Source organism: Diadema antillarum, unplaced genomic scaffold (assembly GCF_040938485.1).
Source record: "Diadema antillarum isolate AM-2024a unplaced genomic scaffold, OU_Dant_1.0 scf00000015, whole genome shotgun sequence".
Taxonomy (NCBI): Eukaryota; Metazoa; Echinodermata; class Echinoidea; order Diadematoida; family Diadematidae; genus Diadema; species Diadema antillarum.
In genome coordinates this window covers 278,093-295,682 of record NW_027270904.1, presented here as the reverse complement: position 1 = coordinate 295,682, position 17,590 = coordinate 278,093, and the positions used below count along the sequence as shown (strand labels likewise).

The window sequence follows — 17,590 nt, the reverse complement described above, 5'->3', positions numbered from 1 at the left end:
AGTTTCAAGCATATCATGTTCACCATGGGAACTGCCTTTCGTGAAAGTTTCAATGACTATAAATCACTCGGAATAGTGGGCCCCAAGGCCTCCTTCGTAAAGGCAACATTGCAATATAAGGACAATTTTACTATGCATTCATGATATAGTCGTGCCTAGCAGTTCTATGCTTAACAAGGATGGTGTTTATTAATGCTATGATCAATATGCAACTGCCTGATAACAGAACATACTAAAAGAATCATTTTTTCCAGCTGATCATAGTATGCAAGTCCAAGAAGAAGCACAGAAATCATACAAATGCCCCCTTTGGGATCATTTTTTGCAGATTGTTAGAAGGCAAGAATTTGGTAACAAGCATCATGTTTACTGTTTAACAATGTGGCATTCAACCATTATTTTCACATTTATTTAAAATAAACATTGCAGTAGAGGAGAGCAAATGAGAAAGTTTGCATTTTTCCCATATCATTTACAGATATGATTCATTAACATTAATAAGTACATGTAAAGTTCCTGATCGTAAAAACCACTGGCAGCAGAAGTCTAAGGATTCATGAGTATCTGCATCTTGACTTTTAAAAGATACACACAGATCATATCACATTCTACATGTGAGCAATGGGACTACATTATTGCAACAGAATCAAATTCTGCTTTACATGTATACGCCTCTACAGATAATGGATTGGCTACAATGGACTGGATCTAATGAAATATGACTGCATTGTACTATCTGCAACACTGAAATTGTTAATGCCATGAAGAATGATGATGAATACATATGCAGAGAGCAAAGAAACTGTACTGGAGGTGATGGTAGACACATATGTCACAGCTACAGTGTACAACAATGAACAGACACAGAGAAGAACAATCAAAACTGAACGTGGACACGAAGAAAAGACTTCAATATCTAATAATAATGACAGCCAAGCAACTAGCTAAAGAATACCGTATCAGAAAAGACTGTTTTTGTGTGTTGGTTGAAAGTGTGAGTTTGAATGGTGAGGTGTGTATGTGTGAAGACTTTGCAGCATCACCATGTGAGAGCAGTGAGGAAAGACTAAATTCTTTCTGGGTACTGTAGTTCTAATAAGAGCTGAGCAAAGGTTAACCAAGGTTTTAGTAGCCAGGTAGCTGCTCAGGGGCCCCACTTTTCAGAGCAGATTGACCGTTCGTCGTCAAAGTCTTCACACATAAGACTTTTTTTCTACTGGTAAAATGCAGTACTAGTATTGTACACTGACAGAGAATTCAATCAGCTCCCATGAAAATATGTAACTTGACTTTGACAATGCTCAAAATGACCTGAATATATGGAGTAATATCAGATAACGAGAATGACAGAGGTTTCAGTGCAATCAGGTGTACGACGAGAAAGTTAGGAATAACTAATAAAGTTCCTATAATTTCACACAACAGTGATAGCGGTGGCAACAATATGTAGAAATTGATTTGAAAACATCATCATGTCATAGCTGTCCCACTGATTAATGCACAATAAAATTCTATGAAAATCATGTTTTTGGTCGAATATTTTGCAACTGCAACCCTTTCATCTCCACAAATCATTGTTATTACAACATAATAATTTGATGTGAAACATGAGTTATTCTCTTTTATTTCATTGAACAAAAAGGAAATCTAGTGAAAATATTCCGCAAGGGTAAATGGATGATTTTTTTATGTGATGACGTCACTATCTCACCTAATTTACATATATCATCGCGACAAACAACATGGGAAACTTGTATATCCCAAACTTTCTTAGTTCACCCCCTATTCTCCCGAAACCTCTACCATCCTGATTGTACAATTTTCACTCTACTTGAAAAGAAAAGTGACTTTTCTCTTTCATAAAGTTGATCTCTTTCTATCCTTGGAGGCATATTTACAAATTCAACTGTCTACTAAGAAATAGGCACACAAGAGAGAACCTGCAACATTGGTGCTGAAACCTGAACCCTTGGAAAATCAAAAGTGAATTACTGTAAGGACAATAAATTAATCGAATGGCACAAGCAAACAATTAAACATAGAATAGATAAAGAAGTTTAAAGGGGGGCAAATTAATGCAACCCTTGCTACTTGTGACGCACCTTCTCGTCCAGACATTCTACAAGGTCTGTGACATACCCCCTCATCTCTTGGAAGAAGTTGTACTGGCCGGAGACATCGCCCTGCGTGTCACGGAGGTTCTCCGAGCTCAGAGCCGCGTCCTGGAGCCGATTGGTCACGCTATCGCTCTCGCGCAGGTGGGCATTATGAATCTCTGTCACAGATTCCAGCCTTCATAAAGCAAAATGTGACAATGTTAAAAACAGGAATATAAATCGTTGCCTGTCCAGCAGAAGAGCTCTATGGCTCGCGGGCTCAAATAATAACACACACAAAAAAATGATGGTTGCATCATATAAAAGAGCTTTCGAAACTCTCCCTCAAATTATGTCACAAACAAAAATTTGATTTAAGGGGTGAAATTTCATGCTAGGGCTCTTCTGCCTGGCAGGCAACAAAATATGCAAAGCAATTAACATGAAGATAAACATGTGCTGGTAGCATATTTGGAGCTGTGTTTCTCACTTTTTAATACAGAGGTATCTTCCCAGCAACATGTCGAGAAACTCCAATTCTTTCACTTACGACAGGAGACCTCCCACTTTGAGACCAATTTATCAGAATCTCCAGTTCTCCTAATTGAGTTGCAATCTCTCACACTTTGGCCTGTGATGCATTTTCTCCCACTTAGAATTTAGCTTTCTCCTGCCAAACTTTAATTTGTCATAACTAAGTTAAACTAGAAATGTCGCTATGGCGACTGGTATGCCTCCGCCATAATGCATGATTCTCCTAATAGGTCTATAGTACATGTGGACAATGTGTGATTACATTTTCACAAAATTGGCAAAATATTAAAATGACATGTTTGTCACAAATGTATTGAATGTTTACCTTCCTTGACCTATGTTTATTGGATGAATAGGAGAGCATGTATTTGGGGATTTAAGAACTTTAACTTGACTTTGACCATTTCATAAGTTTATGCACTGAGTAATTTTCAAGGTATGGAGAAAAAGCGCAATTTCTGTATTGAACAGTAAATTGTTATCATTTTCATCTGGCCTTTGATTTATAAGAGAATCACTGTCAGGCAGAACATACATAAATTCAGCATGTTCTAAGTTTCAAGATAACTTGAGCCACTTCCGAGATATGGAGAAAGAATTAAGTTCAGCACTTTCACTTGATCTTTGACCTTTTGACCTTTGACCTTCTTGGCAAAAAAAAATCCCAGAGAATCTCTATTGGGTTATACATGCATACATCAAGTTAAAAAAAAAGTCCTGCTGGCATTGCATAAACATAAGGAAAATAGTAAAATTTTGAAGTATTGCCCTTGACCTTTGACCCCTGACCTTTGACCCCATGAACCCTAAATTCCCTAGATAACCACTGCCAGTCAGTAGATGCATATATATACTATGTTCCATGAAGATACCTTGAACAATTTCCAAGATACAGAGGAAAAAGTGAAAATTTAACATTTTATTTGACCTTTTGACCTTTGACCTTTTGACCTCATGACCCCAAACTTTCACCAGAGAATCTTAATTGGGTAGTACATGTATACACTAAGTTTCCAGAAAATATCTTCAGGCATTGCATAGATATGGGGGAAATAGTAAAATTTTAAGCATTTGACCTCGACCTTTTGACCTTTGACCTTGAGCATGTGCACCCAAAAGTTGATAGGCACAACTTCACCCCCTAATACACATACATGCCAAGTTTCATTAGGATACCTCAAAAGGTTTTGGTAGTTACCCTGTCCACAAAATTCATTACGGACGGACGGAAGGACGGACGGAAGGACGGACGGAAGGACGGACGGACGGACGGACGGACGGACGGACGGACGGACGGAAAGACGGACGGACGGACGGACGGACGGACAACCCGAAAACATAATGCCTCCGGCACCACTTCGTGGCGGAGGCATAAAAATAAAGAGGCTAAGATAAATCCAAAGAGCATCAATATCCCCAGAGATTAAGGGCTCTGGACCCTAGCCGCAAAGAACACCACACTTCAAGCTCATATTCACAAAATCTAAGTCTCCGGTTTGCTAGGAGTCCAGGCAGGAATATCTCCCATTTATGAGGTGCTTGCGGTTGGAGTCTGCGTATGTCCTATTCCCATTTTGAAGCAAACAGAGATGAGTTGGCTAATACCCTTTTGAAACCTGTTTTAAAAACAAAAGGCCAGCAAACAGACAAAAACAAAGGAAATATGACTCATAAATTAGTTTTTGAACTCACCTCTGCTTTAGCCTCATCACTACATTTTCAACCGTGATTTCTGGCAGCTGAGCAGGCAGGGCCAGGGCATCGGGCACCTGCCTCTGCTGCTGGGGCGAGTCCTGGCCGGTGGAGTAGGCCGAGCCATAAACCAGACTCTGGTCCACAGCAGGGTAGGCGGAGCTCTCAGTCGGATAGTAGGAGTACTGCTGCTGGGGGTAGTAGCTGGTGGGGTCAGGGGTCACTGTCTCTGTAGCGGGTCCACTGACCTGGGCCTGGAATGTACCACAGTGCATGCGTGAGTAATGCAAATCAAAATGATTGTCAAACCTTTTGAATTTGAATTATGAATTGTTTTTATGCATGGCCACTATTCAATAATGGACAAATCTCAAACAGCATGATGCATTCAATAGGAGATTTAGGCTTCTACCAACCTTTACCGACTTGCTGGCTAGCTGTCGTCCACTCCTGTGGACTTCTTCAGGCCAAGTGATTGCACCGTTTCTCTGACACTGCCTGTCAAACCCACACTCAATAGGGATTCTGGATACAGCCTATCGCCAACCTTCGGTCCAATGATCAAGAAACAGGCAGGCAGTGTCAGAGAAACGGTGCAATCACTTGACCTGAAGAAGTCCACAGGAGTGGACAGCTAGCCAGCATGTCAGTAAAGGTCGGTAGAAGCCGTAATCTCCTATTGTACGATCTCCCCAACTGATGAAAGTTTTCTGCAGCACGATGCATTTAGTTGATTTTCTAATGGGCGCAAAAGAGTCTGAGGAACTGAAACATCAGAAATTTGAGTAAGAAGCAAATTTTCCATGCACTGGTATGAGTTAATGAAGCCTCCAAATCCAACCAGTTGGAGTAGTGCAAAGATTTCCAATATCAATCTAAAGTGGTAATGCAACAATTTGCATCAATGCTGCAAAGAAGGGAAGACCAACCACTGTCCATCCAACACTTGTCTAATCCATGGTGTTGCCAATGGTGAAGAAAGAAGACAAAGTGGAGACAGTCTACAATACTTATAAAGTCTTCACTCACAAATTTTAAAAGATTCTGCTAACTTCGCTTCAGAAATGCTTACAAATGCTGCAATATTAAAAAGGTGAGGTGGATAATCTTCCCCTAATAGGTCCGGTTTGAAGAATACACAACCTCTCTACCCCCACCCCTTTCCTCCATCCTTCATCGCGTCTAGGGCAATTACCCCGTGAGAAATTACCCCAGACCCTTCCCCTAGCCCTAATCCTAATCCTGAACCTAATCCTAACCCACCCCAAACTCTCAACCCTAAACCTAACCCTAACCCTAATCTTTGCTCTAATCTTACCACTAACCAGTATTTAGCTGGGGGGGGGGGGGGGGGGGGGGGGGGGGGGGGGGTAATTGCCCTCGGGGGTAATTGCCCGGATACGCCTTCATCACCAAAATTGTATTCCCAAGGCTTAACTGCTCAGCCACACCCCCTCAACTCACACCCCCATCCCCAGAGACTCCAACTCTCCCGTTTTCGACGGGAGATCTCCCGCCAAAAACCCTTTTTGCAAAATCTCCCATTCTCCCTCTTGAGATTTAATTTCTCCCGTCCTGGCTCTGTGTCTCCCGTTGGAAAGGATTTCTTACTTATTGCTAGTGAATGTTGGCAGGAGGCAGGAGGCAGGAGAATCTCCAGATCACAAGGTGCTTTGGGTTGGAGTCTCTGCATCCCCCGCCCCCCATCCCACTCCCAATAAGAAGGGGGAATGGAGGTAGGACACCTACCATGTAACTGGGGATCATTTGGTTCTGGGGCATCACCTGAGGCACACTGGTGCCCTTTTTGATCTGCTCCTGCTCCCAACGCTCCAGCTCCTCGTTGCTTTCATGGCCGTCGCTGTGCACCTCCGGGCTCAGTCCCCCTACCAAGGCAAAATGTGAAACATCATCCCAAATAAATGCTTTTTTTTCTCTTTCTCGATGCTTTTATGTCTTCATAATCCATCCTGATAAAAATCCTTGATAACCAAATATAATTTTTTTTAAAAATAAATCTAGGAAATTATGTGTTACAAACTTTGAAGCACAAACACATAAATATAGGTAAAAAGTAAGATAAACAATGCCATAGCCAATACCAAATCTTTAGTCCACTTCAATACATTCTGCATGTCTTGTACAGAAATGAAGAAATGGGCAATATGATATTACATTAAACACTTGGAGAGTTGTTCAGTGACCATACAATTCTGTTGAAAGGTCACCTTCATTCAATACATATATATTGGTAAAAAAATTGGCGGTAGCATGGCTATCCTGCAGATATCATTTCTTTTTAGCTCAAATTTCATAAGTGCCATAACAAATCAATATCTTATCCAAACCAACTGGGCTCCTGAAGTAGTAAAGTCAAAGCTTTATCACGGTATGAAACTTTCAAGAATCACCACTAGCATTCAATGCATTGTGCAGACATACACTTTTGCATGCATTTCACTTTTGTGAATCTTGGCTCCTCACGAAATTTGCAAAGGTTTCATGCACGCAAAAATTTCAGGTTCTACAGCAGACGACACAAACCTGCATCCAGGGCCTCTTGCACTCGCTGCCGGCTGGTCTGCTGCTTGACGCTGAACCCCATGCGGCCCTCGTCGCTGTCGCTGCCGCTCTGGTCGTTGTCGTCCTCTCGCACCAGCCGCGACTTTTCGGACTGGAAGCGCTGCGTGTCGTCCACGGGGATAAAGTCGCCCCTCTCCCGGGCCATCTGGCGCCGTTTTCGGGCAGCATGGATCAGGTTGGCATCAGGAATGACACCTGGAAGAAAGTTATCATAAATAGACAAAGAAATATGTTTGCTGAAAAGAAAAGGAATATAACATACATTCTTAATCTCAATTGCCCAATCAGGCCACCAAAAGATACAGTATTTGGAAACATGGTGGCCCTTTCGAACCACTAACATCTTGTCGTTTGAAATTTTGGTTGCCAGAAAAAGAAATATGTTTGCTGAAAAGAAAAGGAATATAACATACATTCTTAATCTCAGTTGCCCAATCAGGCCACCAAAAGATACAGTATTTGGAAACATGGTGGCCTGACACTAATTTTTAGCAGCCCTGGGCCACTGCTAATGTCTGGCCCTGCATATATGCAGCTGTGAAAGTTCTATCAATGTGATTTGCTAATTCCTCATTTATCACTGCATATCTCAAACATGTTAGACAAGAATATTTTTGTAAATGCACAGTAGAGATCAAAGCAGTGCAGCAAATGTTATGCTCACACCAACACTGGAGATGGCACAGACTTCACTGGCGGATGTGAAGAGATGACCTGTGCCTTGTTTCATAAAGAGGTACGATTGATCTTACGCTCGATTTATTAAACCTAACTCTGTGAATTGAGTTTAAAATCAATACCGATCGGAAGTCTGTTTAATAAAGATACATACGCTTTATTTAAAGCACAGATTTACTAGCAGATCGTGTAACTTTTTTTGAATTGCATCAATCATACGATCAATCTCACACTCAATCATTATGAAACAGGCCCCTGGTTGTATGAGGAAACATTGATTTTCTTCCACCCTTTACCTGCAGATTCTTCAGTTCTTTACCTGGTAAAAACCCTGAGAACTCCTTCTGTTTCCCAATCTCCTCTAGGTCTTCCTGGGCCAAGGCAGCTGCTTCGGCTGCCATTCCATTCAGCACCATCTCTCTCTCCTCCTCCTCCACTTCTTCCTCCTCCTCCTCCTCTTCCTTTTCCTTCTCTATCCTAATGGCTTGATCACCGTCTGCCCGTTGAGCTCGAAGAGCGGGCCTCGCTCCATTCTTGTAGCTTTGGTCACCTGGTTGAGATTAAAATTTTGTAAAAAGGCACACACATACAACCAAGAACTCCTTGCTTTCAGGTCAACAAAGTATGATGAATGAAACACAGTTAGTAGAAAATCTTTGCACTGAGAATTGTAGTGTATAGACATGTGATATACTTGCATTTCTATTGACATCTTTGAGGAATGGCAGAGAAAATCAATATACATTGTAATGGAGATTGAGATAAGAGAAAAGAAGGACGCGTTTGGGTAGACAGACTTCATCTGCTCCGTGTTCAGAATACAGTGTATTGATTCAGCCCCCTCTTCCACAAGCTTATAAGTTTGCATTCCAAACTTGCCTTTAATATCTGTGCTGCAATTGTGAATACTTCTTGCCCGATCAGTACATTTCTGGTTGGCAATCTGACAGTCCTGCCGTTATTCATGTACACAAAAAGCCCTAGCTATAAGGTTACTTGCATATATATATACGTGTATATAGGTAAGAGCCCATAGAGTCTGTCAGATGCAAAATGGTCCATACCAAAATCACTGTGACTTGCAACATAGTCCTATTATAATCAAATGTCTCTAAACATAATACACATAAAAATACAAGGCATTAAACACTCAAGAAGTAGAAGAGATAGCAGAACATAAATTGCATGTTAAAGCCAGCCTGCATTCTCACAGTCAAGCCTAGGCTTACAGTTGTAGATGCATCCCAAGTAGTAGAGTAACTGTCAAAACTCTGACTGCTTAAAGGAATGGTACAGTTTTGATTGAGATAGGGTTTGAGGTTCCCAACGATTCTTGATATTTTTTTTTTTAGATAATATGATAATGATGAAATATGAAAGTGCATATAAGTCTAAGAGGAATTCAAAGTTTATTTGATGAAAATTGGTTTTGAAATGGCTGAGATATCCAAAATAAAGCAATCCAACCAAAGGTGGGACCCAACTTCTATTAGGATTGCTTTGTTTTATTTTGTTTTGTGATAAGAGAGGTGCTGTCGATCTGGGTCTCACAAACCTTTCTTCTCTGCGCTGGTAGCCTCCTGGTTCCGTAGCTGTCGCTGTCTCTCTCGCACCTTCTTCGCCTGCTTCCGGCTGTGGCTCGATTTCTTGATCTGGAAAACCTCTCCTGAGGGCACAAAAAAACCCAAAAAAAACATACAAACCAAATAGAATCTAGACCTGTAGCATATAAAACTTAAAATGTCCTTAATGTGACTCTTCTTCCTCCATTAAGTGCAGGTTTGATCGTGTTCATGCTTGAAGATAAGCACAATATTTTTGTGTGGGTAGGTATTTTAGGGCAGTTGGCAGCTACTGGCTGGGCCGGTTTAATTAAGCACCCTGCAAATTGCGACGGAGTGATTTTGTTTTTCTTTTGGAGATGACTAACCTTCGACTCTGTTTACAAGCACATACAATTAAAATTTATGTTATGTTTAAATTAACTATACACAGCCCAGTCGCTGTATAAATAGCGACAGGGCTGTACCGGAGCGGCCTACAACATAAAGAGAGCCCAGCGATCGCTTTACGATCACTTTGAGTTTTGATACTTGACATCATTTTTTGTCACCTCAAACTCATTAAATGTAATCTTCATTAATGACACTACATAGCTACGTTATCAATATTGACATACACATTTCACAACTTACTGAAAATGAAGATTATATGCAGCATGTGCGAACAGTACATCTGATAATCGGGAGTTCATGCGATGGGAATGCACTTTTAAAGGTCACGCTGTCGACTGTGCTGCTATCAAAGAGCGCACGCACACAGTATATTGCTGCACTTCCAGCCACGCACGCGCATGCATAACTTGCTGAGTGGTCAACGCGCCATTTTGAATTTGCAACAATGAACCCCGATGGTCAGGGATTGCACTAGAAAGTGCCGTTTTTTTGTTCAATGGACTTATGTACCTTCTGTAATATAAGCATGCATTTTACGTGACTAACGTATAAACTTAAATATCTATAATAAGTAACGTATAAATTGCAATTGTTTTATTGTAAGTTTTGTAGTTGTGCTGTGGTTCCCCGATTTGATGGCGAGGCCCCGTCTGTCTGAATCTTAGCCTGAACAGACCGCTGTGCTTCGCACAGCGGTCTGACATGTGTTAGTGTTTAAACGTTGTAAACGACCGTCACTATTGACGGCAAAATCACATTAAATGCCTTTTATTTTGTTTGATTTTAAGAGTAAGATCATTTTTACCACTCACCTACAGCGTATTTTCCTGATGGTTGAGTTGAATTCGGCGTTTTGTTGGTATCCAGACCTTATTGTTGAATTTTTCGGAGTAGATTGTGCGGTGGCATCTTTTCCTTCGAGAGCTTCACAAAATCAACAAACCACCACACATGCGCAACCAGAAGTGGTCGCGTTTTACGTACGCCTGTGCGCCCGTTTGCCCATGCGTTTTATGTGTTACGTATGTAAAGCTACAGCACTCGTATCTGCGCGTGCTGCGCCGGCAATGATTTGACCTTTTTATGGGTCACCCCGACTAGCTATGTTGTAGTATACGAGAGTGAATGCCATTCAAATAACACGGATATGAGGAGTGAAGCAATACGGACGTTTACAGACCTGACTTTAGCCACGGATTTCGGTGAGTTTTTGACGTAATTAAACAAAAAATTGCATACCGATTACTGAATGATTATCATAGATTATGGGGGTTCCTTATATTTTAGTTTTCCACGATTAAGAAAGATATTCATGAAGGAAATGCACAGCCACCGCTGAAAAATAACAACGTCTGCGAAGGAATAGACGTGCAGCCGCTTTCGCTTCACGACAGCTGCTGCGTGGAGTTATCTGACGCTTAACCGCAGCAGCGACCCCATACGGACAAATACGTACCGTAAAGGGGTCGCACAGCAAACCTATCCTGTCACGGAAGCACCTGATATGGCTAAGCATTTACGTGACCAGAGACCAAAATAGAGGGTTTTATACCGAAATTAGAGGCCTTACTCTTAGATAAGATACTTACAATCACGGCAGGCGAAGTCGATTTACAATATGATCTGTTTTGAGAGCCCTGTGAAAGAGTTTATCCGAGGTTTTTATAGTCCTACCGCATTTCGTATTGTAGTATGACTTACACAGCGCATGCGCTAATATGGATAAAACGTAGCACATACTGTAATACGCAATGTATGCGTGTGGAAAAAAACCGGACGGCTCGCTGAGAACTGAAATGAATATTCATGAGACGTAACAAATAGAATGCATGCTGGGCGATGATTTACTATCGGGCCTACCGGCACTTATTTATTTCGTTTTTAAAGCGCATTTCGAATGTGTGGTTCATTATTTATTTGCAATAAAGGAAGTGCACACATAATGAACATCTGGAGATGTGAAGGTTTAAGAAAATAATAGGTGATTTTCATGATAGAGGGTATGTTTTGTTTTGTTTTTTATTTTTTTCCCCAGTCTGCAGAGGAAATGCCCCAGATGTCTCATCTATGTAGATCAAGTTTCCTTTCACACTGTACATTATAGTTTTATCAAATGTTGTACATTCACAATGGGCTCCACTCACAAGCTCTGCTTCTTGGGGACTCATATTCATTTTTGCTTCATGTTCATTTTCTACTGTGATTTGAATTGAATACACTTCTGTTACATACATGTTTTGTTTATTTCCAATAGTTGAGAATTGTTTGATTATTTATTGAGAGACCTCCCCCCCCCCCCCCAAGACTTCTATCGCATGAGAGGAGATCCTTCCTGTCTTTCTTTTTCTGTCAGGCTTGTCACTTTCTGTTTGATTGTGTGTATGTGTGTGTGTGTGTGTCCGCGTGCGTGTGTGTTTCATAATTATTGTGTGTAACAAGTTGGAAGAATTGGAAGCTAAATTTCTATGTACTGTGACATACAGATAAATAAAATTGACTCTTGAGTATTCATTCATTTTCATTCATTCATTCATTCATTCATTCATTCATAGCAATGGGACAAGAAGTGTCTTCTGAAAATTTTTGAAATTTCAAATGTCATAACTTCCTTATTTTTTATCCGATTTTTATCATTCTTGCACTGTTCTGCTGGATTTTTTTTATCATTGTCGTGAAATTGATAAAATTTTAGATTGGCTTTCATCTTAAAGGCATAATGGATTGGTTAATGAAAAACTAGAAATTAACCCTTTCAGATCCATCCACATGGTCATTGGGATTGTATTCCATTGCTCCCCATGGCTTTTTTTTTTTTTTAATGTTGTCTTGCTTGATCAATACCCTTTTAAGCATTATACATACGTGTATGTACAATACTGCTGAAATGCATGCCGGTATTCCCCAACGCGTTTACATCGTTCGTTTGCTTGCGATCGGCGGTCATGCCATCAGACAAGGAGTATGTATTCGTAGAGGCGCACGCATTTCTGTGGTCATTTCACTCATGCCTTTTTTTAACCCATGATCCGATCCCGGCTTTGCAGCAGCGTGGCAGATGACATGATAGAACGAGTTTACTTGTGCAGATTTTTAGAAAAATTGAAAAAATTACAGCAGTATAAAGATCTGATTGCGTTTGTTTTCATTTCATTCCTTCAGAATGGTCTCATAATGAAGATAGGCACAAAAGGGATAACGAAATTTGTCCTGTTGTTTACCTTTCAAGAACGCATGCACAAAATGTGACGAGAAAAAAAAATTTAAAAAAATCATAAAATCATCGCAGTCCCGTTGAAATTTGCGGAAACAGTAGGCGCGAAAAGGATCTTGAATTCGGTCCTGCATGTCATGTTGGTTATCAAAAACGCATGCACAAATGCGAAGAAATTATCGGGAAAAAAAAATATGTACTTTCAATCCTTCTTGTGCGTGCATCACAACAGATTACAGCCGAAAGAATTCACGAAATCATCGCAATCCTGCTGATATCTGAGGTATAGAAATAGGCGCAAAAAAATCGTGATATTCGAATAGTGCGAAGAGATTATTGGGGGAAAAATAAAAGACACATTTTCAACCCCTTCTGGTGGTGCATCATAAAGATTACAGCCGAATATCAAATCATGGCAATCCTGTTGAAATTTGAGGAAACGATAGGCGCAAGGATATCGAATTCGGCCCTGAATACTGTCTTTCAAAAAACGCATGAATAATTCCGAAGAGATTTTCGGGAGAAAAATAAAGAATGTTTTTTCAACCCTTCTGGTGTGTGCATCACAAAAGATTAGAGCCGAAATAATTCATAAAATCACCGCGATGCCGTTAAAGTTTGAGGAGACAATATAGGCGCAAAACGAATCATAAATTCGGCCGTGAATACCTTCTAATCCGAGAGGACGCGCATTTACGAAATGTGGGAGAGAATATCGGTAAAAAGTATAAAAGGACACATTTTCAACCCCTTTTGGTGTGTGCAAAGTAAAAGATTACAGCCGTAGGAATTCATGAAATCGTCACAATCCCGCTGATATTAAATTGATAGGCGCAAACAGGATCATGAATTCGGCCGTGTTATGATCTTTCAAGAACGCATTTACGAAATTCGAAGATTTTATCGGGGAAAAATAAAGAACACATTTCAACCCCTCTTGGCACGTGAATCATTAAGATTATAGCCGAATAATAATCCATGAAATCATGGCAATCCCGTTGAAATTTGAGGAAACAATAGGCGCAAAAAGGATCGTGAATTTGGCCCTGCATGCTGTGTATCTTTCAAAACGCATACCGCATGCACAAATTCGGGAGAAAAATAAGACACATTTTAAACCTCTTTTGGCGCGTGCATTATAAAAATTACAGCCAAAATGATTCATGAAATCATCACAATCCCGTTGAAGTTTGAGGAGAACAAGAGGTGCAAAAAGAATCATGAATTCGGCCGTATCATTTCTTCTAATCCGAGAGGACGCATTTACGAAATGCGAAAATATTACCGGAGCAAAATAAAGGGTGCATTGTCAACAATTCTGGTGTGTTCATCACAACAGATTACATCCGAACAGTGATCCGAAGTAAAGTTCATGAAATCGTCACAATCCCGCTGATATTTGAGTTAGAAATAAGCGCAAAAAGAATCGTGAATTTGACCCTGATGCCGTATGCTGCCGTATATACCTTTCAAGAGCGCATGCACAAATGCGAAAAGATTATCGGGAGAAAAATAAAGAACCCCTTCTGGCACGTGCATCAGAAAATACTATACAGCAAAAATAATTCATATAATCATTACAATCCAGCTGAGCACCAAAAATGTGAAAAGCGCAGAACTTAAGTAACGCGTGTTACTCTACGTGCGCCGATGTTGACAAAAAGTCACAAACGCATTTGATACAATCTGATTTTGTTCATAATCATTTAACACTTTGATTCACAAACATTCAATTCTTTTAAAATGGTTCTATACACGAAGAAGAGATAGGAGTACAAAGCATTACAAATTCGACCCTGCAGTGTACTTTCAAGAACGCCAAGATACGGGAAGAAATTTTCGGAGGAAAGTTAAAAACCGCATTTCAGTCCCTTCTTTTTTTCTTTTTTTTTACTTCCTTTTCGTATCAACAAATCAATTCACAAATGATTCCTTTTTGTTCCTTCTCAAGAAAATGATCCGTAAACAAGGCACTTGAGTTTACAAAATGTTTATTTGCAAAATGTATTTTTTTTTTTTGGGGGGGGGGGGAGGTTATATTATTGTCGACAAAAACATGAAAATAAATTTGCAAGCCAGTTAATGCTTTTTCAGGTTGTTGTTGACCAGTAAATTTTCTGTTCCGACCAGTACAAAAATGGGGAGGAAAAATGGATATTTACTGATCCGACAGAGACAGGTTGGACCGGCAGAAAAAAAAAAAAAATGGGTTAGTGTGCAGCCCTGCTTTATCCAACTTCCAAGATTTGGTGATGAAACCAAAGCAAGCACTCTTGCCAAACTCAGTTGGCAACATTAGGAAGGTGTCATTCTGTTTCACTGCGTTCTTGATAATTTCTATTTGCTCCACTTTGAACTTAATTCTTTTTGCATCCTCCTCTACTTCACTTAGAGCATCTTTGAACTCCATGATACCTATCGTATTGGTACGAACAAGTGTCCTTTATTAAATGAGACCGAGAACCAAATACGAGCAACATTGTACATATGGCAGATGACGTAAAATATGAATATTCATTTGCGCATGCGCAGATCAGTATATTTGCGTGATACGTTCAAAACGGCGAACGGACAGTATCTCGACTAGACGGTCTCAAAGATGACTATTTATCTTGTTTTCGGAGGTAATGGTGAGAAATACATAGTCGTTTCTATTGTTCAACAATAATGGTTTTATATCATGTGGCTTTTCGTTGCGAATCCAAGTGTCCTTTTGAGCGGTGAGTTGTTTACGTGTTGCAGTGCATTTGAGTGCTTCCTAAAATTGCATGGGTTGCTTCGGGGCGCTGTTACTGTGTTACAGCGCCCCGCGACGGGGTTATCTGACGCTGTGCTTCACACAGCGTCTGGTCGGGCTAGTTTAAATAGAAGTAAACTAACATGAAACACTCTGCCCGTTGCTCTGGGCCGGGAGCACTAATTTAATATTGGAAGTTAACAAGTCACTGCACCACATGAACAGTGCACAACTAGCGTTAACATAGAAATTAAACTGCACTGCGGAGCTGCCCACGGCACAGGGGCAGTGCAAACGGAAGGCTGCCGGATGTCGTCAGGGGTCAGCATTTAAATCAATGTAGTTTCGTACTCCCTACAAATTCAATGATTCTCTTTTTTCTCACCTTCGTCTTCATCGTAGTCAAAAGTTAGCCGTGACGATTCAGCTTGCTTCTTCTTGTCCGACTTGTCCTTCTTTTTCGAGGACCGTTCCTTTTCAATCTGCTCGATTTGCGTGTGATAATCTGTCTCTAAAAAGGGAATTTGGTCTCCCGACGTAACCACAGGCTTCACATCGTTTTCTTCGTCACTGTCATCCGTCCTACCTCTCTGTCGGATATTTCGTTTCTTTTTCATCATCTTGAATTCCTTGCATACCTCGGAAAATTGGAATCTGGTGTCATTTCAGTTGAATTACAAACACAACATCATGTTGATCTTCACTGACGTTGCACATGCAAAGCAAGTCTCAGTCATTCTATCACACACAACATTATTCAGTGATGAACTGCAGTTCGCTTTTGGGGCCCACTTCATTCAGTGCATACTGGTTTGACTCAATGCCATGTATTGTGGAATCAGCGAAAACGATAAGTACCAACCTCATCTCCACCCACCATGGTGTACTGGATGTACGTGACATAGATCTTTTTATTGCAAGTTTGTTTCTTGTGGGTGATTCGTTGTTTTGAATTTTTCTTTCTTTGTTTTGTTTTTGTTGTCTCTTTTTTTTTCTTTTTTTCTTTTTTTTTTTTGGGGGGGGGGGAAGGGGGAGATTGTCCTATGGCTGTTGGTTGGTCAGCAAACAGGATAACTTTAACCACAGGATTCCAAAATGAGGAGCGGTTGTAGATGAATGATAATAAGCGGCCCCCACTGGACATATGATTATTATCTTCTTCTTTTTTCTACGCGAAATGGACTTGAAGTTGCTTATTTTGTAGTTTTGTGAATCCACAGAGCTACAACATAGGCCTGATAAATGAGGTCTTGAAGGAGGTAGCAAAACCTCCATGAGAATTCTCATTGAAAAAAATCAGGCAATGACAGAAAGGGGCCACGGAACGGGGGGGGAGGGGGGGAGGGTCTGGCCGGGACTTCCCCCCCCCCCCCACACACACACACACATACACACATTTGTTTGTGGGTTTTGTGTTGTGTATTTTTTTTTTTTACTCGTAAAAGAAAAAACATCGGGGAAAAGTCACAACACCCAGTAATTTTCAAAGGGTTTCGTCCTTAGATTCTTAGATTCTTCCCTGTCCCACTGCCCTTACCCTCAAAAACGTTCCGTGGCCCCTGAATTGTACGTTTTAAACATTTGGATTTATTTACTTTCTAAACAAGATATGCCTATCCTATAACAATTCACTGTTCATGTGTTAAATGATTACACATGATATAGTGGCATACCATAAATAATGGTGCCTGCATCAATTTCATCATGGAAACGTATCTCAATACTGCCCTCTACGAACACTTTCAGACATCATTCAGTTTGCGTTTTGTTGTCAATGATAGAACCAATAAAAGTTGCCGCACCTCCCAATAATCCTGTGGATGTTAAAAAAGGAAATATATATATATATATATATATATATATATATATATATATATATATATATATATATATATATAGATAGATAGATAGATAGATAGATAGATATATACAGATAGATAGATAGATAGAGAAATAGATAGATAGATAGAAAGACAGACAGACAGATAGAGAAATAGATAGATAGATAGATAGATAGATAGATAGATAGATAGATAGAGAAATAGATAGATAGCCTAGATAGATAGATAAATAGATGGATTGATAGATAGCCTAGATAGATAGA

General features: G+C 40.2%; 1 protein-coding gene across 1 annotated transcript in view; it reads right to left on the bottom strand.

Moving 5' to 3' along the window:
- Positions 1-16,184, bottom strand: part of LOC139723555 (PAX3- and PAX7-binding protein 1-like) — a 32,495-nt gene extending 16,311 nt beyond the window's left edge. Inside the window, exons 1-8 of the mRNA XM_071634798.1 lie at positions 15,872-16,184; positions 13,419-13,421; positions 9,139-9,249; positions 7,903-8,133; positions 6,867-7,100; positions 6,072-6,208; positions 4,323-4,576; positions 2,103-2,292 (exon numbers count right to left, since the gene is read on the bottom strand). Of these exons, the coding sequence (XP_071490899.1) occupies positions 2,103-2,292; positions 4,323-4,576; positions 6,072-6,208; positions 6,867-7,100; positions 7,903-8,133; positions 9,139-9,249; positions 13,419-13,421; positions 15,872-16,106 (1,395 nt within the window). The 5' untranslated portion in view covers positions 16,107-16,184. The remainder of the gene's footprint in view (positions 1-2,102; positions 2,293-4,322; positions 4,577-6,071; positions 6,209-6,866; positions 7,101-7,902; positions 8,134-9,138; positions 9,250-13,418; positions 13,422-15,871) is intronic.
- Positions 16,185-17,590: the final 1,406 nt, after the last annotated feature.